A 26,726-nucleotide genomic window follows, 5' to 3' on the forward strand; every position below is an offset into this window, starting at 1 on the left:
CGAGTGAGCTAAACCAGCCCCTTGGGCTTATATCATGGCTGGCATGGTGGCGCAGTGGTTAGCACTGCTACCTCATGGCACTGGGGACTGAGGCTCGATCCCGGCCCCAGGTCACTGTCCGTGTGGAGTTTGCACATTCTCCCCGTGTCTGCGTGGGTCTCACCCCAACAATCCAAGAAGATGTGCAGGGTAGGTGAATTGGCCATGCTAAATTGCCCCTTAATTGGGGAAAAAAAGAATTGGTACTCCAAAATTAAAATTAAAATTGTTACATCACTGTTCAATGAGGTAGAAAATCATCAAATGTATTAACTATTAAGCAGTTTATTTTAACTTTGCTGTGGGTAAATTTCATGCATGCATAATATGGGACAAAACACTTTTAAAAGTGATGGCCAAAACAGAGACTTGTCAATGTCCGGCTGTGCTCGACTAATATGCGTGTAGATAAATGGAATGTGATAGATGTTTATACATGGATCTTCAGAAGGTGTTTGATAGAAGAACATACAACATACAGTGCAGAAGGAGCCCAATCAGCCCACCGAGTCTGCACTGGCCCTTGTAAAGAGCACCCCACTTAAGCCCACACCTCCACCCAATGCCCGTAACCCAGTAACCCCACCTAACCTTTTTGGACACTGAGGGCAATTTTATTGTGGCCAATCCACCTAATCTGCACATCTTTGTACTGTGGGAGGAAACTGGAGCACTCAGTGGAAATCCAGGCAGGCACGGGGCAAACGTTCAGACTCCACACAGACGGTGACCCAGTGGGGAATCAAACCAGGGACCCTGGCGCTGTGAAGCCAATGTGCTAACCACTATGCTAGCGTGCTGCCCTAAGACTTCTGCATTGATTCTTCTCCATAATTCTACCCAAAATCAGCCTTGGGAGATCTATGCACAAGAACCCCCAGGTTCCAGAATAATCTTTAGAACTCTGCCATTAAGTGGATGTTGCTTCCTTATTTCTTCCATCAAAGTGCATCACTTCACATTTCTCTGCCTTAAGTTCAATCTGCCACTTGTCTGCCCCCACTCTGCAAGCCTGCTGCAGCCGACTGGTATCATCCTCAGAGATAACCACACCTCCTAGTTTGGAAACATCTGCAAATTTTTAAATTTTACATGGTTTCCCAACATCCCAATTCATTTGTTCATGTAAAAAAAAAGCAGTGGTCCTAGCACTCAGCGTCGGTGAACACCACTGTCGACCATCTTGCAGTCTGAAAAACAACCATTTACAACAACAACTCATTGTTTTCTGTCCTTAAGTCAATTTTTAAACTCTGAGCTGACATTGACTCTGCTACTCCATACGCTTCAATTTTGTTCACCAGCCTTTATGTGAAACTTTGTCAAATGCTTTCTTAAAATTAATTGATGTAGGTTGAGAGGTAGTAGATTTATATCTGAGATGAGGAGGAACTACTTCACGCAGAGGGTGGTGAATTTGTGGAACTCGCTGCCCCATAGTGCAGTGGAGTCTGAGTCATTAAATAATTTCAAGAAGGAGATTGATGTATTTCTGATAATAAACGGGTTAAAGAGATATGGGGAACAGGTAGGGAGGTGGATTTGAGACCAGGGAGAGATCAGCCATGAGCTGATTGAATGGCGGAGCAGGCTCGAAGGGCTGAATTGCCTACCACTGCTCCCAATTCCTATGTTCCTAGAAAAGCAATATCTGTTATATTTCCTTCATCAGCAAATTCAGTAAGATTAGTCCTCTATGAGCTGTCTTTCACAAATCCATGCTGCCTGCCCTTAACTGACTCAACCTCTCCAAGTACCTGTTTATTTTTTCCCCTGATTATAATTTCTAAAACTTTACCCACCAGTGATGTTAAACTGACCAGCCTGCCATTACTAGGAATGTCCTTACACAATTTTGTGAATGAGGGCGTCACATTTACCTATCATTTTCTATTCTACTTCACTAGGAATCCTTTGACACCTTCCCTTGTATCATGAGAAGATGGGAAGATTATGGCAAGTCCTTCCACTCCCACTTCCTTTAGAAGCCTAGGATGCAAGCCATCTGGACCAGACACACTACTGAACTCCAAATGAAAATGGTGAAGCTTTGAAAATTACTCATTTGTTCAGTTAATTTTTTTGTCCAACTTTGTCTTTTGCCTCATTAATGCAGTAAAGTTTGACTTCACCATCCCCCCTTCAGGCTTTTTCCCAGGGTTGAGGGGTCAATTACTAGGGGGCATAGATTTAAGGTGCGTGTGGCAAGGTTTAGAGTAGATGTACGAGGCAAGTTTTTTACACAGAGGGTAGTGGGTGCCTGGAACTCGCTGCCGGAGGAGGTGGTGGAAGCAGAGACGATAGTGACATTTAAGGGGCATCTTGACAAATACATGAATAGGATGGGAATAGAGGGATACGGACCCAGGAAGTGTAGAAGATTTTGGTTTAGACGGGCAGCATGGTCATCACAGGCTTGGAGGGCCGAAGGGCCTGTTCCTGTGCTGTACTTTTCTTTGTTCTTTGTTCTTTGTTCATCCCCCCATCTCCTGTTCCCTGCTATCCATCCCCCCTGCCCCCACACCAAAGACAAGATAGCACCAAAAATGCATATTCAGAAAGGATCCAAGACATTAATTATTTTGATTTAAGTTTAAAAATATACAAATTAAAATGTGAATTTGAAAAGAAAAACATCTCTCTCAAAGGACTTTTAAAAAGTGTACGACCTGTACTGCTGTAAAACGCCAACTTCGTTGTTGTGCGAAATTCTTGTATCATGAACTGAGATAGAGAAATCTTTTCGTCAGTCGTCAATGATTTATTGCCACTCTTCCAGTACAGCATGAGGTCATCATCAGTGTATGCATCTGGAGACAACATGGATCAAAGGCAATGTGGTTATAGTCGTTTGGATAAATAGGATGGGGCTCAATTAAATCATCCTTGCAGTGCTGATATAATTCCATATATGATGAGATGTATACTTCATTGCAGTGTAATGTGTAATAAAGATTATTATCATTATAAATCTCTCAAAGATTGAAAACAGTCTACTGATCAGAAACGGAACTGGACTAACCACATAAATCTTGTAGCTACAAGAGCAGGTCAGGTGCTGGGAACTCTGTGGTGAGTAACTCACTTCCTGGGAGCGATTCTCCAAAATGGAGACTAAGTGTTCTCGCCGTTGTGAACGCCGTTGCGTTTCACGACGGCGCGAAACGGGCGCGGGGACGACCGGTTCTGCCCCCCATAGGGGGCCAGCACAGCGCTGGAGTAGTTTACGCCGCTCCAGCCTCCCTTCCCGGCACCAAATGGGCGACGTGCCAACCCGCGCATGTGCAGTTGGGCCGTGTCAGCACGCACATGCGCGGGGGACTTCTTCAGCGCACCGGCCCCTAAGGAACATGGCGTGGGGGCTCATGGGCTGGCCATGCAACAAAGTAGGCCTTTTTGGGGGGGGGGGGGGGGGGGGGGGGGCGGGGGGGCTCGCCGATCGGTGGGGCCCGATCACATGCCAGACCCCATCGGAGGCCACCACCCCCGGTGAAGGAGCACTTTTCCCCGACCCACAGGCCGCCCCCCCCGACCCTCCACGCAGAGCCGGCAGCGACCAGGGGTGAATGGTGGCAGTGGGACTCTGCCGTTTCCGCGCAGCTGCTCGAACCCTGCCGATTCCAGCATCCCGCCGACGGTGGCGCGCCAAACGGCCTGCGCAAGTCATGTGGATTCTCCGCTACTTGGAGAGTCGCGCGCCGGAGCGTCGTGGCGTGGTTGCGGCGCTTCTCCGGCCCGCCGCGGGGCTCGGAGAATTGCGTCCCCTGACTCCCCAAGCCTCTCCACAATCCACAAGATACAAATCAGGAGTGGAGAATAGTCTCCACTAGCCCGTATGAGTACAGCTCCAAAAACTCAACACCATCCAGGACAAAGCAGGCCATTTGACTGGCAACTTATACATCACCTTAAAGATTCCATGCCTCCTCCTGACATCAGCGTGCTCTCCCAGTACCGTCTCCTCCTGACGTCAGTGTGCTATCCCAGTACCGTCTCCTCCTGACGTCAGTGTGCTATCCCAGTACCGTCTCCTCCTGACGTCAGCGTGCTGTCCCAGTACCGTCTCCTCCTGACGTCAGCGTGCTCTCCCAGTACCGTCTCCTCCTGACGTCAGCGTGCTATCCCAGTACCGTCTCCTCCTGACGTCAGCGTGCTCTCCCAGTACCGTCTCCTCCTGACGTCAGCGTGCTCTCCAGTACCGTCTCCTCCTGACATCAGTGCGCTGTCCCAGTACCGTCTCCTCCTGACGTCAGCGTGCTCTCCCAGTACCATCTCCTCCTGACGTCAGTGCGCTCTCCCAGTACCATCTCCTCCTGACGTCAGCGTGCTCTCCCAGTACCATCTCCTCCTGACATCAGCGTGCTGTCCCAGTACCGTCTCCTCCTGACGTCAGCGTGCTGTCCCAGTACCGTCTCCTCCTGACGTCAGCGTGCTCTCCCAGTACCGTCTCCTCCTGACGTCAGCGTGCTCTCCCAGTACCGTCTCCTCCTGACGTCAGTGCGCTGTCCCAGTACCGTCTCCTCCTGACGTCAGCGTGCTCTCCCAGTACCGTCTCCTCCTGACGTCAGCGTGCTCTCCCAGTACCGTCTCCTCCTGATGTCAGCGCGCTGTCCCAGTACCGTCTCCTCCTGACGTCAGCGTGCTCTCCCAGTACCGTCTCCTCCTGACGTCACCGTGCTCTCCCAGTACCGTCTCCTCCCAACATCAGAGTGCTGTCCCAGTACCGTCTCCTCCTGACATCAGCGTGCTGTCCCAGTCCCGTCTCCTCCTGACGTCAGCGTGCTCTCCCAGTACCGTCTCCTCCTGACATCAGCGTGCTCTCCCAGTACCGTCTCCTCCTGACGTCAGCGTGCTATCCCAGTACCGTCTCCTCCTGACGTTAGCGTGCTCTCCCAGTACCGTCTCCTCCTGACATCAGCGTGCTCTCCCAGTACCGTCTCCTCCTGAGTCAGCGTGCTGTCCCAGTACCGTCTCCTCCTGACGTCAGTGTGCTATCCCAGTACCGTCTCCTCCTGACGTCAGTGTGCTGTCCCAGTACCATCTCCTCCTGACGTCAGTGTGCTATCCCAGTACCGTCTCCTCCTGACGTCAGTGTGCTGTCCCAGTACCGTCTCCTCCGGACGTCAGTGTGCTGTCCCAGTACCGTCTCCTCCTGACGTCAGTGTGCTGTCCCAGTACCGTCTCCTCCCGACGTCAGCATGTTCTCCCAGTACCGTCTCCTCCTGACGTGAGCGTGCTGTCCCAGTACCGTCTCCTCCCGACATCAGCATGTTCTCCCAGTACCGTCTCCTCCTGACGTCAGCGTGCTCTCCCAGTACCGTCTCCTCCTGACGTCAGTGTGCTGTCCCAGTACCGTCTCCTCCTGACGTCAGCGTGCTGTCCCAGTACCGTCTCCTCCTGACGTCAGCGTGCTGTCCCAGTACCGTCTCCTCCTGACGTCAGCGTGCTCTCCCAGTACCGTCTCCTCCCAACATCAGAGTGCTGTCCCAGTACCGTCTCCTCCTGACGTCAGCGTGCTCTCCCAGTACCGTCTCCTCCTGACGTCAGCGTGCTGTCCCAGTACCGTCTCCTCCTGACATCAGTGCGCTCTCCCAGTACCATCTCCTCCTGACGTCAGTGTGCTCTCCCAGTACCGTCTCCTCCTGACATCAGCGTGCTGTCCCAGTACCGTCTCCACCTGACGTCAGCATGTTCTCCCAGTACCGTCTCCACCTGACGTCAGCGTGCTCTCCCAGTACCGTCTCCTCCTGACGTCAGTGCGCTCTCCCAGTACCATCTCCTCCTGACGTCAGTGTGCTCTCCCAGTACCGTCTCCTCCTGACATCAGCGTGCTGTCCCAGTACCGTCTCCTCCTGACGTGAGCGTGCTGTCCCAGTACCGTCTCCTCCCGACGTCAGCATGTTCTCCCAGTACCGTCTCCTCCTGACGTCAGCGTGCTGTCCCAGTACCGTCTCCTCCTGACATCAGTGTGCTCTCCCAGTACCGTCTCCACCTGACGTCAGCATGTTCTCCCAGTACCGTCTCCACCTGACGTCAGCATGTTCTCCCAGTACCGTCTCCTCCTGACGTGAGAGTGCTGTCCCAGTACCGTCTCCTCCCGACGTCAGCATGTTCTCCCAGTACCGTCTCCTCCTGACGTCAGCGTGCTGTCCCAGTACCGTCTCCTCCTGACGTCAGCGTGCTCTCCCAGTACCATCTCCTCCTGACGTCAGCGTGCTGTCCCAGTACCGTCTCCTCCTGACGTCAGCGTGCTCTCCCAGTACCATCTCCTCCTGACGTCAGCGTGCTGTGCCAAGACCAGATTTGCTTTTAAAAACAGCAGAATTCTGCCCACCAGAAGTGGAGACAGAGAGCAGGTCACGTGCCCCGCACGGACACTGACATCAAGCAGTCTGCGATTTGGGCACTATTATATTACGTTATTGTAATATCTTGTTAGTCTGTTGCTTACTTCCAGAATGGTGTGATGGTTGATGTTTCATAAAACTCTCAGTCTTCAAATTAAGCAAATACTGTTTATTGAGTAACGATTACAAATAACTATGAGTTTGTTAATTCTTCTAGAACGATAACTGAAGATTAGATCAATAAGAATAAGTATATATAATGTTTAACTACACCTGCTTACTAAGCTATATCTCTAACACTCCGTTCACTAGTCACTCCCAATACAAGGAGGCGGGAATCTCCTCTCTGAGTATAGCTTGTATACGTAGATCTGGTGCTGCCATCTAGTGGTTGTCACGCACTTACTTAACCCCTTACATACCAACAGATATTCTGATCACTACAGGCATGAAATCATGGAGGAGAGATTCCTCCATTTTGTAGCTATCAGCAAGCAAGCAACAGGACTGTGTGAAGAATTGAAGATAGATCATGTTGTAATAAGGAAGAGAGGGCCAGAGACACAAACAGGCCAGGATCTCACACCTGAATCTGCTGGCGAGAGCTTCTCAGGAAAATCCACGGCAGGACAAAGCAGTGTTGGTATGACAAGGCAGCACGGTAGCACAGTGGTTAGCACAGTTGGTTCACAGCTTCAGGTTCGATTCCCAGCTTGGGTCACTGAGCAGTGTCCGTGCGGGGCACGTGACCTGCTCTCTGCCTCCGCTTCTGGTGGGAAGGTTCTGCTGTTTTTAAAAACAAATCTGATCCTTGGACAGCACAGCTTGGAGTCTGCACGTTCTCCCCATGTCTGCATGGGTTTCCTCCGGGTGCTCTGGTTTCCTCCCACAGTCCAAAGATGTGCAGGTTAGGTGGATTGGCCATGATACAATTGCCCTCAGTGTACAAAAAGGATAGGTGGGGTTACTGGGTTACGGGGATAGGGTGGAGGTATGAGCTTAAGTGGGGTGCTCTTTTCAAGGGCCATTGCAGACTCGATGGGCTGAATGGGCTCCTTCTGCACTGTAAATTCTATGATTCTATGACCTTCAGGGCCTTTGATGAACAACCCATTAAGAAGCAGCTGAAATCGGGAACAAAGCAGTACAAAGATGATTTCTTGAGGTATAGTGTTATTAATTGTGCCAATGCAAATTAGGATGTAAAGCCCATGTGTGTTACGTTCTGGGAAGTATTCTCAAATTAAAGTTTAAAATCAGCAAAATGTCAAAGACATTTGAAGACTAAGCTTTGCAAGTGCGAGGACAAACCTCTTGATTTTTTTTCAAAGGATGCAGCGAGAATTTAAATAATCAGCTGAAGTCCTCAGCAGAAATATAACATTGAACGACGAAGCAAGTGAGATCGTGAAGACTAAACAGGCTCACCTGTTGCATTAAAGTTAAGTTTAAATGTGTTGTGACGTTCGGGTAGCATGGGTTGCGAAGGTTGGTTGGCGTGGGTCGCAAAGGTCGGCCAATTGGTAAAACGTGGGCCCCGGGGAAAGAAATGTTGGAAAAATACTGATCTACAAGATGCACTGCAGCCAAGTGCAAAATTTTCTTCAACCACACCTTCCAAACACATTGGGCGCGATTCTCCCAAAACGGGAGAAATCGTAAGCGCGCCCCTTCCCGACCGGGAACCGATTCTGGTCCCCGGTCGGGGCTAGCAGCCCGACGCCGTAAGCTCCGGCATCACGGGCTTAACGAATTTCGTTAAGCCCGCTTGCCGGAGTTAGCGCCGGCTGACGCGTCATATGACGTCAGCCGCGCATGCGCGGATTGGAAGACTCCAACCCGCGCATGCGCGGATGACGTCATCGCGTATTTGCGCGAAACCCGCGCATGCGTGGGCCGGGATGCCCCTCAGCCACCCCGCGAATGGATACTGCGGGGCGGCGGAAGGAGAAATAGTGCGCGGGCATCGGGCCCGCTGCCCGCGATCGGTGCCCTGGTTATAAAAAGTGAGTTGTTCCCGCCGTTTTTACGAACGGCCAGACCAGGTGTGTTTGCCGTTCGTAAAAACAGCGTAAAGGGCTGGGACTTCGGCCCATCTATCAGCTGTGAATCGCTGCCGGCCGTAAAAAAACGGCGGCAGCGATTCGTGTCGGGAGTTGGGCCGGGGGGGGGGGGGGGGGGGGGGGGGGAGAATAGCGGGAGGGCGGGAAAAATGTCGGGAAGGCCCTCCCGCTATTCTCCGACCCGTCGTGGGGGGCGGAGAATCGCGCCCATTACCTCTGTCATCTCGAATAAGGGAAGCAGATACAAGGAACACATCTTCTGCAAGTTCCTCTCCAAGCCACAAACCATCTGAATGTTACTTCATTGGCACTGGGTCAAAGTCCAGGAACTCCTCCCTTAACAGTCCTGTGGATCTACCTACACCTGATGGATGGCAGTGGTTCAAGAACCATTTCTCAAGATTTAGGATGAGCAATAAATGCTGTCTTGCCAGCAACTCTCATATTCCATGAATATATTTAAAAAATAACCAGTGTTATGGCTCAAGTTTAGAGAACACCAACGTGTATCATGGAGTTCACCTGACCCACAACTTTGAATAGATTGTGGTTATGGGGAGCACACAGCCCACTCTGCAGATGCAACAGAAATCTACAGCGCTCTTTTATTCTCCTTTTTCCACTCCCAGTCTCGCTCCTTTATCCTCCCATCTCTCAATCTGGCATTTTCTTGCACTATTTGATCATCCTGGCTCCGCTCGCAGTCTTACTCTTTCTCGCACTTTTTTATCCTCCCTGCTCCGCTCTCAGTCTCACTTTTTCTCACGTTCGTTTTCCTCCCGGCTCTGCTCTCTGCTCTGATCTTACTTTGTTCACTAATTACCTTATTCACTTTGGTCAAGATAACTTCACTTCCCTACTGCTAGTGCTCCTTATTGAAATACAAGGAGTACTTACATAGATTACATAGAATTTACAGTGCAGAAGGAGGCCCTTCAGCGATCGAGGTCTGCACCGGCTCTTGGAAAGAGCACCCTACCCAAGGTCAACACCTCCACCCTATCCCCATAACTCAGTAACCCCACCGAACACTAAGGCAATTTTGGACACTAAGGGCAATTTATCATGGCCAATCCACCTAACCTGCACATCTTTGGACTGTGGAGGAACCGGAGCACCCAGAGGAAACCCCACGCACATACGGGGAGGATGTGCAGACTCCGCACAGACAGTGACCCAAGCCGGAATCGAACCTGGGGACCCTGGAGCTGTTGAAGCAATTGTGCTTTTCCACAATGCTACCGTGCTGCCCTCCACAATGCTACCGTGTGCCCTTCTTTATAAATGATCAGTTTTTCCAGTTAAACACAATCGTTAAATGCAGCTTCTCACCAATTTTGAGGTCTACAAAAGTATGAGAGGGATGGCCAGGGTGGATAGCAACAAGCTTTTTCCAAGAGTGGGATGTCAATTACCAAGGGGTCACGATTCAAGGTTGAGGAGGGGGAGGAAAGTTTAAGGGAGATGTGCGTGGAAAGTTTTTACGCAGAGGGTGGTGGGTGCCTGGAACGCTTTTGCCAGCGGAGGTGGTAGAGGCGGGCACGATAGCATCATTGTTAAGATGCATCTGGACAGGTATATGAACGGGCGGGGGAACAGAGGGAAGTAGATCCTTGGAAAATAGGCGACCAGGTTTAGAAATAAAGGATCTGGATTGGCGCAGGCTGGGAGGCCGAACGGGCCTGTTCCTGTGCTGTAATTTTCTTAGTTCTTTGTTCTTATTAAAAGGAGCATTACATAATATGCAATTGAGCTCTCACAGAACTGGCATGGAGGGACTTTTTCTGAGCGGCCCACGGGTGGACAGTTGTGATTCCCAACAGGGAGTAGATAGCATTCCTGCATGGGAGTTTGAGACAAAGAAAAATTCAATTTTAAGCACCATGACACATTAGGTGCTGCGTGAGAGCATGAGAGGGAGTGCAGGAAAGAGTCATAAGAATGGTTCCACGGATTAGGAACTTCGGTTATGAGTATAGATTGGCAAAGTTAGGACTGTTTTCCTTGGGGAAGAGAAGGCTGAGGAAGGTTTGACCGAGTCTGGTCAATGATAGGGAGAAACTATTCCCACTCATGAAAGGATGAGAACGAGGAGGGCACAGATTTAAAGTAATTAGTATAAGAAGCAAAAGCAACAAGAGAAAAACATTTCATGAAGTGCACAATTAGAATTTGGAAGGCTCCTAACTCCGGCACACCACCAGTGAAGCCCCAATAATAATAATCTTTTCAATAATAATCTTTATTGTCCCAAGTTGGCTTACATTAACACTGCAATTAAGTTACTGTGAAAAGCCCCCAGTCGCCACACTCCTGCGCCTGTTCAGGTACACTGAGGGAGAATTCAGAATGCCCAAATTACCAACAGCACATCTTTCGGGACTTGTGGGAGGAAACCGGAGCACCCGGTGGAAACCCATACAGACACGGGGACAACGTGAAATGGCCCAAGCCAAGAACCGAACCAGGGACCCTGGCGCTGTGAAGCCATAGTGCTAACCATTATGCTACCATGGTGCCCACGGTATCCATACTATCCCTATTTTCCTAAAAATTGTTATGGGTGTGAACATCACTGGCAATGCCGGCATTTATTGGTTATTCCTAATTGCCCTTGTGGTTTTCAGGGACCTTCTCCCAAAGTTACCACAGGCTACTGGCACAGACGTCTGTGCCCTTTCACCTCCCTCATTCTAATCCGATAGTTGTTCCACTACTAAACAGTGTTCAAAACATTTTGGAACTACTTCAGGCCTAGAGGCAAACATTAAGTTACACTATGAATTTCCTACTGAGGTGATTAGATTTTTGTCACAAGCAAGTTTCATGAAATTATTAAGTTTTGATGTGGCACAAGGCCTGACTTACAGCTTTCAATTTCCAGCGAGCAGCTCTGGGTGTCGAGTGGGAAGCGAGTGAAATCCATATAACACATTGATGTTACTGTAACCCTGCAAGCAACATATCAAATACTGTGACTATTGCTTTGAGCTAAAACACCAATACAGTAAGGCTCAGCAGTGGATTGCCCAGCTTTCAGGATTGGCCTGGAGTCTCCAGGAATTGAAGGTCAATCTCCAGGACACTGTTCTGTGCAACTCTGGAGAAACATTATTGGGACATTAAAAAAAGGTTGGGTTTTTTTGGACAATTTTCTTTGAACTTTTCTCTTGACCAGTTATAAAAATGTTAAAAAGTGTGTGTGTGTGTGTGTGGGTTGGGAGGGGGGGGGGGGGGGGGGGGGGGGGAGGCTGAATTGGCTGACAGTCAATCATCATCCAATTGGGCAATGAGTCCTTTTGCTTTCCAATTGGTTCAGGAAAGCAGTGCCTCAACAAGGATGGGTGTGTTGGTCGACTATAGCTGGAGTTTGGGAATGGGTCATGTCATGAAACCTCCAGGAATACACTTAATCACAGTTGGTAAACAGACGCAACAGAGGAGCAGCTGAAAAAGAGCAGCTCAATTTCACGCTCTGTTTACACCAATCTGCGATTTTAACACCATTTGGGTTTGGATGGTGGATGTAATTCTGTAAATAATCCTCCCTCCAACCTCAAGACCTCCCTGCCATGGCTCTTCCTCTGTTGGACACTCTCCAGCAGCCAGGCTTCAGTTCCTTTCTGCCAACCCATTGGCGCTTCCAGCCAGAAACAGCTATACAACCGGATTGCGGGATTTTAATGATTAAAGTTACAAATTGCTGGAGCCTTGAGTCAGATTCCCATCAGGGATTACCATGCATTCCTATCAGCTTCCCACCGGAAGATAAAATTGCCCCTCTTGGATCAGTAGGGAGCTAGTTGCAAGCTCTGCGATCTGCTGCCCTGGTAGGCAGCTTGCCCCATGGTAATCAAGTTCATCGCCTCTCTCATTTTTCTCTGCCATATTTATCCAAGGTAATGTCAACTGCAATATCCATCAATACACATCCACACATCCATAGCTGATGTATCAGTCAGCATTGACAGCGCTTTCGATCTCCTCTCGCAGTGAAAAACAGCTTTTAAAGTCAGTGAACTAACTGGGCTGGTTTTAAAACTCGAGCAGTCCAACTGATCCCGTGAGTTTCCATCTGATGAGTTGGGGGAAATTCACCCCCTCCCTCCCCTATATTTCTGCTATAAACAGGCTTTCCAATGAACCTCCTGTGCAAAATTGAATGCAAAGTTTGAAGAATTGTGTCGTTTTCTGCCCTACGTACTGAAATTTGGCCTTTGCAATTAGGCGCACAGCACTTACGGAATTAGAGAATTGAATGTTGCCCAATGAGTGAGTAGCACCACAGCCTAATTTGAGTAAATAAGTACAGGGAGCACGTGAGTTGGTAATCGACCTATTCTTTCTTATTAAAGGCTTCACAAAATGATGTGTTACTTTAACGTCTAGATTCCAATGGGAACAGGATCCAATTTTTGTAAAAAACAAAGCAAAACTTCCTTTGTTGTTGAAAATAAACATAGATGATGCGAAGAACTATTTCTTCCCCTCTTTCAAGTTCCTAATGCGTGTACTGTGTTTTACTATATTGTCTGCTTACCTCAAACTGTAAAGTACCTTTCCATCAGGATAGACACGCAACATGATATTGTCTGTAGTGGTATCATGTATAAAGGACCGTTTTGAATGTACAAAGAACATATCGGGAACCCAGATCTTTTTAACGAGCCTCCCATCAAAGGTCATACTCAAATTGTTAGTGCTTGGGAATGAAAGGCGCTCATCTTTCCAGTAATGCCTCAGGTACAACGTCATTGTAAAGTCCTGTGAGAAAAGGTAACACACACAAAATAAAATCTGATCATGTTTCTTTTTATTAAGACGTACAAGATCCGGAGGGGGGGCTTGACAGGTTGGACACTGAAAGGGTGTTCTCCCTTAGGGGAGAGACAGGAGCTAGGTAGGGGGCAGAGTTTAAAATTCGGCATCTCCCATTTACGATGGAGATGAGAAGAATTTTTTTCTCTCAGAGGGCCAGGAATCTTTGGAACTCTCTTTTCCGGACAGCAGAGGAGGTAGAATTAATGAATATTTTTAAGGCGGAGATCGATAGAGTTGACAGGGGAGTCAAAGGTTATCAAGGGTAGGTGGAAAGTAGAGCTGAGGCCACAATCAAATCAGCCACGATCTTATTGAATGGTGGAGCAGGCTCGAGGGGATAGATGCCCCCTGCCTGCTCCTAATTCGTATGTTGATATGTATGTGCATACCAACCACAAATGCTATCTTTTGTTTCTCAAGACAGCAAATTGCAAACTGGATCACCACATTGATCCATAAGATTACTTATACTTTGGAATTAAATTATTTTAACACAACATGTGAATACATAATCAAAGAGTAATGTTATACTGTATGTTGATGTATACATTAAATGAATTACCATATCCACTTCAGATATACTGTCCAGACTTTCTACCTGTACGTCAACACCAACGGGTATTGATGGACCTGCAGTGGGACAAAGGGGAGGTTACTGTGGCATATGTCAGGGAATACTATAGTTTTTATCATAGAATTTACAGTGCAGAAGGAGGCCATTCGGCCCATCTAGTCTGCACCGGCTCCTGGAAAGAGCACCCGACCCAAGCCCACACCTCCACCCTATCCCCATAACCCAGTAACCCCACCCAACACTAAGGGCAATTTTGGACACTAAGGGCAATTTATCACGGCCAATCCACCTAACCTGCACACCTTTGTGACTGTGGGAGGAAACCGGAGCACCCGGAGGAAACCCACGCACACACGGGGGGGATGTGCAGACTCCGCACAGACAGTGACCCAAGCCGGAATCGAACCTGGGACCCTGGAGCTGTGAAGCAATTGTGCTATCCACAATGCTACCGTGCTACCGTTTGTTAGGATAAAAGCAAAATACTGTGGATGCTAGAGATAGTCCTTTGACCCATTATGTCTGTGCCGGCCATCAAACACTTATTTATTCTAAGCCCATTTTCTAGCACTTGGTCTGTAGCCATGTATGCTAAGTTATTTCAAGTGCTGGTTTGTCTTTCTTTTTTTTAAATAAATTTAGAGTACCCAATTATTTTTTCCACTTAAGGGGCAATTTAGCATGGCCAATTCACCTACACTGCACATCTTTTGGGTTGTGGGGGTGAAACCCATGCAGACACGGGGAGAATGTGCAAACTCCACACGGACACTGACCCAGGGCCGGGTTTCGAACCCTGGTCCTCAGCAGCTGACCACTGTGCAACTGTGCTGCCCCTCTGATTTGTCTTTCTGCTGACAGTGCGCTCACATCCAAACTCTGCATCTGCATCAAGGATTTTTGATCTAGGACAACTGTGCTGAAGGAGGAAGGGAGCTGGGGGAAACAGGAGTGTTTTACAGGTGAACATTTTAATGTGACAGATTTTCATTCCCAGCTATGAACAGTGACCTCACCAGTGCCCACTCAGTGCTCCCCACTCTTCTTGATCCTCCGTGGTTTACTGCTATGTAGAGGTGTGTCCCAGGATGAGCATCAGAGGTGGAGGCAGCCCGCTGCCTTCCAATCCCTGTGGCCTTTGATGCCCTTGGCGGTCGCCCAATTACCAGTGTCACATACATCGTTGTGCCACCCTGTTCTACTTGCTGCCCTTGAGATGTGCCGGTGTCAGGAGGGGTGGATTCAGAACTGGAGACCGCCTTATTTTTCTTAGCGGAAATCCCGGGATGGGCTCCAGCACTTTCTCTTCCCTGAGAGTGCCTGTGTGAACTTCGGTGACTGCATGGGGCAGAGGAGCAGATGGAGTGAGCTCCAGAAGCCTTTGAGTCATCTGGCCCTGTCAGTTTTGTAGGCTTCTCATTGTCTGCATGTGTTGAAGCCCTCAGCGTTGCTCGTCAGTAACTAGGTCACACTCTGGAGTGCTTCGACAATGTCCACTTGTGTCTGGGACATGTCCCTCAGTGCCTGGAACATGATGTCAAGGCATTCAGCCATGGCCATCACAGATTGAGCAATGCCTTGGACACAAGCACCCATGCTTCAGACATTGAGGGCGCGATTCTCCGCTCCCGCGCGACATCGGAAAGGCCGTCGTGAACTCGGCCGAGTTTCGCGATGGCGTCGGAGGCTTCTCCTCACACCCTATTCACCCCCCAGGGGGCTAGGAGCTGCATTGTGAGAAACTCGGCCGCCGGGCCTTGACGCTTGCGTCAAAGCGGCGCGCCGAGAATGACGCGACGGCGGCGCCTAAGTGACGTCAGCCGCGCATGCGCAGGTTGGCCGGCTCCAACCCGCGCATGTGCGATTGCCGTCTTCCCCTCCGCTGCCCCGCAAGACATGGCGGCTTGATCTTGCGGGGCAGCGGAGGAGAAAGAGTGCGTCTCTTAGAGACGCCGGCCCGACGATCGGTGGGCACCGATCGCGGGCCCGTCACCTCCCGAGCATGCCCGTGGTGCACGTTCTTCTCTCCGCCCCCCACAGGCCCCACACTTACCTGTCGCGTGATGTTCACGTCGGCAGCGACCAGGTGTGGTTGGCGCCGGCGTGAACTGGTCGGGTTCGTCAGGACGCTCAGCACATCCGGGCCAGAGAATCGCCGGTCGTCGTGAAAAATGGCGACCGGCGATTCCACGACATGCCATTTTTGGGGGGGGGGGCGGTGGAAGAATCGCGGGGGGTGCCAGGGTGGCATGTGGTGATTCGCCCGGCCCTCCACTGGCGTGGGGAGTGGAGAATCGCACCCTGTGTTCGTGGTTTGTCACTGAAGGCTTTGGAATTCCTCCAATCAGCCTTGCGTTCACTGGAATGTTGCTGACACCTACTCCTGACTGCCATGGCTGTGGCCTGTCCTCTGCATCTGAGAGAACGTTGTCCAGAAGCTCAGCATCTGGCTTGGACCCAGCTGAGTCCTGGGATCCAGTAGATCTCTGACTGCCGTCTCCCTTGGATATTCATACCTCCACCTGATGTTCATCAGCAGCTGTCTGGTGCTCACCAGATACTGCCCCAGAAACCTGTCTGCTTATGTCGCCCATTGGGGTGTGGACGGTGGAAGGTGTGGGGTGATAACTGTGACGCATTGCTGGTGTTCTCCTCGGAACTCTCCTCCTCGGAGGTCTTTTGGGTCACAGGGTGGGGGGGGGGGGGGGGGGGGGGGCAGCAACTCCAGATCATGGACATGGGTTCAGTGAAAGAGAAGGATAATTGTCTGGGACATCAACAACTCACTTGAGACAGGTCACGTAGACAAAGGGACAGTGGATCCTTACTTCTCTGGCACTGGCGAACCTCGTTGTCGATGACTGCTCTCTCCCCCAACAATCCCGTGATCTCCAGGGCCCTTTCCTCATCCACATTTTCGTTGGTGGTGCTATTCGTTGGAAATGGGCCAACACGAATTGAAAGCAAATCCCAGCCCACCACGTGTTGTAACTACTGGGGTTTGGAATCATCACTAAAGTGACTGACAGTGTGTTGTTCCTCGTGTCTTAATAAAGCTCGTAGTCTCAAAGGTGGAGAAGATGCTTTATTGTGAATTTGTCCTGTCTTCAGAGCTTAACTTACGGCTACCTCAAATGCTGCCTGCCTGTGTCTGTGACCTGCTACCAGTTCTGCCTTCCGTGAAGTGTGTCGTCACTTCCTGTCCCTGTGTATTTATAGCTCTCCCATGCTCCCTCTAGTGCTTGCTCAGTTGTATTGCATCTACTCAGATCTACAATCACCACATCCCCCCTTTTTTCTTTACATATTTTCTGTACATTGTTAAAGAAAATTGTACAAAACAGTTAGATTACTTACGGTATATGTATCTATACAAGAGATGGTGCTATTGCATATTTACAAAGCAATTTATATTCATGAGTCCAATCGTAATAAAAACATTTATGAGTCCAAACTTGATGAATTTGTTCATTGAGTTATTTCTTTTTCGTTGTTGACGTGGTGAATGTTGTCGGTGTTCTTGTTATTTTAAGTAACCAATACGTCATCCCGAGGTGTTTGCATGGTTGAACCACTGATGTTGACTGACATGGACTTTTTTCTGTGCTTGTGGTATCGATTTAGTATGTCATCTGCCTTGAAAGCTGGTGTGCTTGCTTGTTCTGGAGCAGATGTGTGTTTGTGCGATTCGTTGTCATCCCATGGCATGTTTGTAGTCTTGTCATTGTTTTGCAGTGTGCTGTGGCATTGTCCTTCATGTGCAGAGTTGTACCATTTTGTACAAGTCGTTGTTTTATTGCTGTTGCTTCTGTCGTTCCTGTCTTTGTTGTTTTCGTTGCCGTTCTTGTTGCTGTTTTTGTCGTTTCTGTCTTTGTTGTTGTCGCTATCTTTGTTATGCTTCTTGTTGGTTTTGTTGTTCCTCTTGTAGTTTTTGTCATTGTGCTTGTAGTTTTTGTTGGTGCTGTTGTTGTTCTTATTTCTGCAGTCCTTCTTGCGATTTTTGTTGTTCTTATCGCGCTTCATGTTGCTTTTGTTCTTGCTGTTGTTGTTCTCGTTTCTGCTGTGCTTCTTGTGGCTTTTGTTTTTCTTATTATGCTTAATGAGTGTCCCGTGTGGATAATTTGAGTCATTGTCACAGTTATTGGTGCGAGTGTCCTTTGTGGAATCTGTTACATTGAACGTTTCGTCTCGAGAATGGTGAGAATGATCTGATGTTGCATTGATGCTGGTGACATTAGTCATTTGTGGTGGATTTGTTTCGTCGTCTTTGCTTTCTTGGTGCTCCTCTTCTGGAGTCAAATTCTTCACGATTTCATTTGACGCGGTCTCTCCGGACTCTTGGTGCTCCTCTTGCGGAGTCAAAATCTTCATGATTACAATTGACGTGGTCTCTCTGGACTCTTGGCGCTCCTCTTCTGGAGTCAAAATCTTCATGGTTTCTATTGACGTGATCTCTCTGGACTCTTGGGTGGCCCTACTCTGTGCTTCTGTGCAGACAAGCTGAGAACTGTCAGTCTCGCTGTGATCCTGTACGCCAAGTGTGATCACCTTGTCACTGTTTTCGCATGCAGTGGGTAGATGTACATTGTCTTCTTTTTGATTATGTGAGCTTGGTAGGCTTTCATAGTCTGCTTGCGGTTGCTCAGATACGGCGGGTTGACCTTCATGGTCTTGTTCATGCATGGTGTTCGTCAGGGAGTGTTTGCTTGCTTCCCTTTTGGAGTCTTTCATCACTCTCACTGTGGAGCCTGTCATTGCTCTCTCTCTGGAGTCTTTCTGTGCTCTCTGTGTGACGTCGTCTTCATCTTGGGTATTGCTGTCATCCAATGTATCAACGATCTGCCATGGCACCATGGTGTTGGATTCATCTACCACGAGTAGATTCGTGTTGAGCTTTGCGACTGTGTCGCTGATGCTGTGATCAGCATATCCGAATAACTCAGCCATGTCTGAGTAGTATTCTTCGAAAAACAAATCATCTTTTTTTGTTTCGGATTTCTTTTTGTTCTCTTCACTTTGGGTGGTGCAGACTGCTTTTTCCAGGGTGTTGTGCGAGTTGTTTTCAACTGCTGGTTTAAGTTCAGGCATTTTTTTGTCTTCTCAGGCAAGAAAGTTTGGTTTTACCGCTTTAAGTATCTTGTTTTCAATTATCGGGCATTTCCCTTTTAAGTAGGCGTGGTCCGGATGCTCAGACGTCATAATGCTCGTGATGTCATGCGTAGGAATCAATTGCGTATGCGCAAATCGGCCTTCCTTTACTGTGCGGTTTTGTATCCACTGTGCATGCGCGTCTTGCGCATGCGCATAACAATCCGCGACCAAAACGTTTTGAGACTGCGCATGCGCAGAACGCAAAACGGGTGATTGTAACTGCGCATGCGTGGCTTCCGTTTCCTGCGCAGACACAGTTTTTTTGTTCTTTGTCTGCCCGAGACTGTAAAATGTGCTCCGACGCCATTTTATCGCGGATTTCAGCGTTTTTTGTTTCTGAAAGTTGTAAGTTACCTTTTCCTTTCGATCTGGACTGGATTTCAGCATTTTGGCTTGTGAAAAATTCAAGTTATTTCTTCTTTTTGATCTGTACTTTTCGCTCACGATTTCTTGACTGAACCCTTTCTGTTTGTAGAGTTTTGCATCACTCAGTCTCTGAGCAGTTTGGCCTCTGAGCATATCGTGCTGTTCAAATTCCATACAGTACTCTTCAAATTTGTTTAGTATTGTTTGTAAGTTGTTGCTGTCTTCATCTTTTGAGTATTTAAATGCATTATATACTTTCCTAGCTTCATATCCTGCGATGAGCATTGCTATTTTAATTTAGTCTGAGGCTGCTGCTACATCATTAGCTATGATATAAAATCGAACATTTGTTTAAATATTTTCCAGACATTTCTTACATTGCCGGTCGTGTCCAGCTGAGGTGGGGTTCCAAGCCACATCCTCGAATAAGCGATGTCTTCCCAAGTCCAATGTCCAGTAGGAGATTTCCATGCCATTTTGTTCTTTCTGTGTCTGCAGCTGAGTTGTCCTGTAGTAAGCGCCTGAAGCCACTGCTGGTACCATGTGTTGTTCCTCGTGTCTTAATAAAGCTCGTAGTCTCAAAGGTGGAGAAGATGCTTTATTGTGAATTTGTTCTATCTTCAGAGCTTAACTTACGGCTACCTCAAATGCTGCCTGCCTGTGTCTGTGTCCTGCTACCAGTTCTGCCTTCCATGAAGTGTGTCGTCACTTCCTGTCCCTGTGTATTTATAGCTCTCCCATGCTCCCTCTAGTGCTTGCTCAGTTGTATTGCATCTACTCAGATCTACAATTACCACAGACAGCTTGGGCTATTTTCAAGCGGTCCACTCAGCACACACTCACTACAGCTGCCAAGGTGGCTCACAGAATACCAGCCGCACCCTATCTCCCCCACCCACCCCGCCCCCGAGTTCGGGAGTCTGAGATAGACCCATTGCTTGATGCTAATGAGGAGATGGGAGACACCCTCTTCCCCAGAGTGAGCCGCAGACTGAAGCCCGGCCTCCTGAATCACCTGGGAGGTGATGGCAGAGGCTGTCAGCATTGCCAGCCTCACCAAGCAGAGACCTGGAGGTGTCGGGGTCACTGAGAGGAGCAGAGAACCAGAGAGGGTTCCAAGGGCCACAGAGCAGGCACCCTTTGGTTTGGGTGAGCTGTGCTCATCCTCAGCTTCCTCAGCAGTGGGGCCATTTCTGATGAGCTTGGTCATGCCCATCCCCTTGATGGCACAGCTGGGGCATGAGGGTTCCCAGAGGTGCGGCCTGGGTGTCTCTCACATCACCAGAGGCACTCTGAGCAGTCACAGCACGAGGCGAGCGGTCAGCAGCGTGAGAGCCAGGAGTCTGCAGGGGTCATTTAAATCCACATCCTGCACCAATGGCTGTCTGATCTAGGCCACCCCGATCCTAAGGAGGACAGCTCGGGGTCGATGGGTTTGGCACCAGGTCAATCCCCACTACTTCAGTCAGTCACTAGGGGGCATAGGTTTAAGGTCCTTGAGGCAAAGTTTAAAGCAGGTGTGCAAGGCAGGTTTTTTTACGCAGAGGGTAGCGAGTGCCTGGAAGATCTCATTAAAAAGACATCTTGACAAATATATGGACAGGATGGGTATAGAGGGATACGGTACAAAGACATGCTGAGGGTTTTGACCAAGGGTGGGATCATGACCGGTACAGGCTTGGAGGGCCGAAGGGCCTGTTCCTGTACTGTATTGTTCTTTCTTCTTTTGGCGGGGACCTGAACTGTAATTTGGATCCTAGACTGGATCATTCCAAGCCCAAATCTCTTACTACACCAGGGGTGGCCAGGGCTTTGTTGTATTTCATGGAGCAGATAAAAGGGGTATATCCTTGATGCTTCTTGCACCCAGGTGATAAAAACTTTTTGTTATTTTCACATGTTCATCAGGTATATTTGCAGATTGACTTTTTGTTGTAGTTAGGCCTCTGCTCCCTTCAGTGTTGGGGGCTGAGTACTCAGCGATTGTTATTTTGGATCATATGAATTAGGAGCAGAAGTAGGCAATTCAGCCCTTAGAGCCTGCTCCGCTATTCAATCAGATCATGGCTCATCTTTTCCTGGTCACAAATCCTCCTCCCTCCCTGTTCTCCATATCCCTTTAACCCATTTTTATCAGAAATACATCAATCTCCTTCTTGAAACCATTTACTGATTCAGATTCCGCTGCACTATGGGCCAGCGAGTTCCACAAATTCACCATCCTCTGCGAAAAATAGTCTCTCCTCATCTCAGTTCTAAATCTACTGCCTCGCAACCTATGTCTGTGACCTCTCATTCTACATTGCCTGACAAAGCGGAACATATGGAGCTGGATTCTCCGATTTGCAAACTAAGTGCTGATGCCGGCATTGGAACAGTGGCGTTTTACGCCAGAAAAACGGCGCAAAAGCTGCACCGATCCTCCATCTGGTGGGGGGGGGGGGGGGGGGGGGGGTGCTTGCAGGCACACAACGCAAAGCCCCAGGCTTTACCTGCGGATACGGCCAGAGAATTGTTGGGTCCGTGGTCGCGCATGCGCACGGCGGTGGCCTGCAGCTGTGCCACATGGCGCTGGCTGCACGCGGCCCCGACCTGCCACATACTGTCCCCCAGTAACCCCCTTGCCACCCTGGGACCATCCCCCACCAGTGTACCCAGCCCCCGCCAAAGTCCCCACAGCCCGTGGAACAACTCCCCCCCCCCCCCCGCCACTCCCGGCTGCGGCAGCGCTGGACTCAGTCCGCAGCCGCCACGCCGGGGTCAAGGGAAGAAAAAGGATAAAAGTTCCACGCTGTCGGGAACTCGTCCCATCGAGGGTGTAGCATCGGAGGAGGGCCTCAGGTGACGTCCTGAGGCCGTCCCGAAGGTGTGTGGCCTACTCGGCGAGTGGGCGGAGCAGCGCAAAAGTGGCGCCGCCCCTGATTTCGGCGCAAACGGGGAACTTCAACAAGTTGGCTGAGGATACTTACAATCCTAGGGGGGCTCTGTCGTCTCCGGGTGCTTCCTTCCTTGGGTTGAAAAGGTGCCGGCTGATCTTCCCTCGTGTCACCATTCTACAAAAAACCTCCAAACTTCTCCCGCATGTCTCTTTTAAAGGTCAATTTCAAAAGGCTGACTCCGCCCCCTAAGCAATTTCCAGGACAATGGATTTCTGGACACTGGCAGTTTCGGTTTTAACTGAAACTGCCTTTCCCTGTTTGTCGATTTCAATGTCCTGTTTAATGCTTGTCGGCCAGTTTTAAAGCTGATCTCCATCTCCCTTTGTTCTTCTGGTGATTAGATCACATCGGCCAGTTTTAACGAACTGTTAATGTTTGTCCGGAGCTTCCTGAACGATATCCCATTAACAGATTGGGTCTTTGGTTTTCTGTCATGGGGCCAATTTGGGTGGCCATTGTCTCCCTGCTGGGCTGTTTTCTCCTCGTCTGCTGATCTCCATCTCCCTTTGTTCTTCTGGTGATTAGATCAACGGTGTGTCTGTATCTTTACTGCACCTGGATTCCTGTGGCTCGCACCTTTCCTGAGCCCAATCCACAGGCAGGTTAGGTTAGTCCTGCCGAGCCTTCTGGGAGGTTTTGTCAGCTAGCAGCCAGAGTTGGCCACTTTAAAATGTCAGGTTTCTCCGGAGTCCTTTTAAAAATATGGAGGATTGCCCTGAAACTTACAAAATAAAGAGACCTAAACTGGACACAGTATCCAGATAAAGTCTCACCAACACCCTATACAATTGCATCAACACTTCTCTATTTTTATACTCCAGTCCTTTTGCAATAAATGCTAAAAATTTCATTTTGCCTTTTTTATTACATGCTATACCTACAAACCAACTTTCTGTGATTTATGAATAAAGACACCCAGATCCCTCTGCCCAGATGCATCTTGAATCTGCTTTCCGTTTGGATAATAATTTGCCTTTCTATTTTTTCAGCCAAACTAGATGACCACGCACTTATCCACATTAACTCTACAGACCGGGCCAAGTGTTAGATTTGTTTGTGGGAGAGCACTTTGGAGATAGTGACCACAATTCGGTGTCTTTCACTATTGCAATGGAGAGGGATAGGGCCATACAGCAGGGCAAGGTTTATAATTGGGGGAGGAGTAATTATGCTGCGATTAGGCAAGAATTAGGGAGCATAAAATGGGAACAGAAATTGTCAGGGAAAGGCACAAATGAAAAGTGGAGCTTGTTCAAGGAACAAGTACTGCATGTCCTTGATAGGTATGTCCCTGTCAGGGAGGGAAGAAATGGCCGTGTGAGGGAACCATGGTTCACAAAAGAGGCTGAATGTCTTGTCAAGAGGAAAAAGGAAGCGTATGTAAGGGTGAGAAAACAAGGTTCAGTTGGGTCGCTTGAGGGTTACAAGGTTGCAAGGAATGAGCTTAAAAAAAGGGCTTAGGAGAGCTAGGAGAGGGCATGAGAAGTCTTTGGTGGGTCGGATCAAGGAAAACCCCAAGGCTTTTTACTCTTATGTGAGAAATAAAAGAATGACCAGGGTGAGGTTAGGGCCGGTCCAGGACATTAGTGAGAACTCGTGCATGGAGTCAGAAGAAATAGGAGGGGCGTTGAATGAATACTTTTCTTCAGTGTTCACCAAGGAGAGGGGCCATGTTTTTGAGGATGAGTGTGTGATACAGGCGGGTAGGCTGGAGGAGGTAGATGTTTCAAGGAAGGATGTATTAGCAATTTTGAAAAACCTTAGGGTCGACCCTGGGCCAGATGGGATATATCCAATGATTCTTTGGGAGGCAAGGGATGAGATTGCAGAGCCTTTGGCTTTGATCTTTGAGTCCTCACTGTCCATGGGGATGGTGCCAGAAGCCTGAAGAGTGGCGAACGTTGTTCCTCTGTTCAAAAAAGGGAATAGGAATGACCCTGGTAATTATAAGCCGGTTAGTCTTACTACGGTGGTCGGTAAGTTAATGGAAAAGGTCCTGAAGGATAGGGTTTATGACCATTTGAAAAGATGCAGCTTAATCTGGGATAGTCAACACGGATTCGTGAAGGGTAAGTCTTGCCTCACAATTTTGATTGAATTCTTTGAGGAGGTAACTAAGTGTGTAGATGAAGGTAGAGCAGTTGATGTCGTATACATGGATTGTAGTAAGGCGTTTGATAAGGTTCCCCATGGTCGGCTTATGAAGAAAGTAAGGAGGTGTGGGATAGAGGGAAATTTGGCCAACTGGATAAGTAACTGGGTATCACATAGAAGACAGAGGGTGGTGGTGGATGGACAATTTTCAGACTGGAGACTAGTTACCAGCGGTGTACCACAGGGATCAGTGCTGGGTCCTCTGCTATTTGTGATTTTTATCAATGACTCGGAGGAGGGGGCTGAAGGGTGGGTTAGTAAATTTGCTGATGACACCAAGATTGGTGGATGAGGTGGAGGGCTGTTGTAGGCTGCAAGGAGACATTGATCGGATGCAGAGCTTGGCCGAAAAATGGCAGATGGAGTTTAATCCAAGTGCGAGGTGATTCATTTTGACAGAAAAAATTTGAATGCGGATTACAGGGTCAACGGCAGAGTTCTGAGGAATGTGGAGGAACAGAGAGATCTTGGGGTACATGTCCACAGATCTCTGAAGGTTGCCACTCAAGTGGATAGAGCCGTGAAGAAGGCCTATAGTGTGTTCGCGTTTATTAACAGGGGGGAGTTTAAGAGCCGTAGGGTTATGCTGCAACTGTACATGACCCTGGTGAGACCACATTTGGTGTATTGTGTGCAGTTCTGGTCACCTCACTATAGGAAGGATGTGGAAGCATTGGAAAGGGTGCAAAGGAGATTTACCAGGATGCTGCCTGGTTTGCAGGATAGGTCTTATGAGGAAAGGTTGAGGGATCTAGGGCCTTTCTTTTTGGAGCGGAGGAGGATGAGAGGCGACTTAATAGAGGTTTATAAGATGATGAGGGGGATAGATAGAGTGGACGTTCAGAGACTATTTCCTTGGGTGGATGTAGCTGTTATAAGGGGGCATAACTATGAGGTTCAGGGTGGGCGATATAGGAGGGATGTCCGAGGTAGGTTCCTTACTCGGAGAGTGGTTAGGGTGTGGCATGGACTGCCTGCTGTGATAGTGGAGTCGGACACTTTAGGAACTTTCAAGCGGTTATTGGATAGGCACATGGAGCACACCAGAATGACAGGGAGTGGGATAGCTTGATCTTGGTTTCGGACAATGCTCAGCACAACATCGAGGGCCGAATGGCCTGTTCTGTGCTGTTCTATGTTCTATGTTCTAAAAACTCCATCTGCCAAATTTTGGCCCACTCTCCTAACCTATTAACATGTAAAATCTGTAACTTCTCTTCACTGCCTGCTTTCCCACCTAATTTGGTATCATGCACAAATTTTGCTGTTACACTCTGTCCCTGTGTGCAGATCATTTCTATAGATTGTAAACAGTTGAAGTCCGAGGACTGACCCCTGTGGCCCCCTGCTGGTTACTGTTCGCCAGCCAGAGAAGGACCCATTTATCCCAACATACGTCTTTCTTTTAGTCAACCAATCCTCAATCCAACCCACTGCTCTACTCTACCCTGCACTTTGTTGATTTGGCACTGGAGTCTGGCCCCACACAAAGTCCGCCATGGAGGTTAGACACAACACTATTAGTGGATAGAAATTTTTTTGAGCACATGTCCACTGCCATTGAGGACTTTATAAAAGTTAACAAAACCGAGTCAATCTCACCTTCCACGCTGGGAGAGGCCCTTAAGGTGGTCCTTAGGGGGAAAATTATCTGCTATAAAGTGCATTTGGTGAGGACAGCGAGAGTGGAGAAGCTGAAGCTGGTGCACTCCATTCTTGAGGTGGACCACCAGTACTCACCCCGGAGTTTCTGGCAAGTCGGAAAAAGATGCAAACACAGTTTAAACTATGGTTGACTGACAGGGTGGTGAGCCAGGTGTGGTGCACGAGGGGGATGATTTACGAATACAGGGAGAAGGCAAGCCGTCTTTTGGCTCACCAGCTTAAATGGCAGGTGGCCTCCAGGGAGATCACACAGATACACAATTCGAGCAGTCGCCTTGATTCCTCCCTCCTCAGGTTAATGCAGCTTTTGAATTGCTCTACCATGATCTTTATATATCAGAGTCTCTGACAGATGGATCGGCCCTGTCTGACTTTTAAGACAGTCTATCCATCCCAGCTGTGGAGGTGCAGAGGAGCGGTGAGTTGGAATCTCTGTTAAACCCAGATGAAATTATAAAATGTATTGGTTTGATGCAACCTGGCAAAGCCCCTGGGCTTTCCAATTACAATTTACAAGAATTTCTTGGAGCAGATAGTGCCTTTAAGTCTGGACATGTTTAATGACTCCTTATCCTGGGGTTCATTGCCCTCTATCCTCACACTGGCC

General features: G+C 48.8%; 1 protein-coding gene across 3 annotated transcripts in view; it reads right to left on the reverse strand.

The window, feature by feature from the left end:
- Positions 1–26,726, reverse strand: part of LOC119967180 (gamma-aminobutyric acid receptor subunit rho-1-like) — an 80,585-nt gene that overhangs the window by 14,723 nt on the left and 39,136 nt on the right. For all 3 annotated transcript variants that reach the window (XM_038799346.1, XM_038799345.1, XM_038799344.1), the window contains 4 exons: positions 13,833–13,900; positions 12,990–13,213; positions 11,318–11,400; positions 2,709–2,849 (listed from right to left, as the gene is read on the reverse strand). In XM_038799346.1, the coding sequence (XP_038655274.1) occupies positions 2,709–2,849; positions 11,318–11,400; positions 12,990–13,213; positions 13,833–13,900 (516 nt within the window). The remainder of the gene's footprint in view (positions 1–2,708; positions 2,850–11,317; positions 11,401–12,989; positions 13,214–13,832; positions 13,901–26,726) is intronic.

This window comes from Scyliorhinus canicula, chromosome 6 (assembly GCF_902713615.1).
Source record: "Scyliorhinus canicula chromosome 6, sScyCan1.1, whole genome shotgun sequence".
Taxonomy (NCBI): domain Eukaryota; kingdom Metazoa; phylum Chordata; class Chondrichthyes; order Carcharhiniformes; family Scyliorhinidae; genus Scyliorhinus; species Scyliorhinus canicula.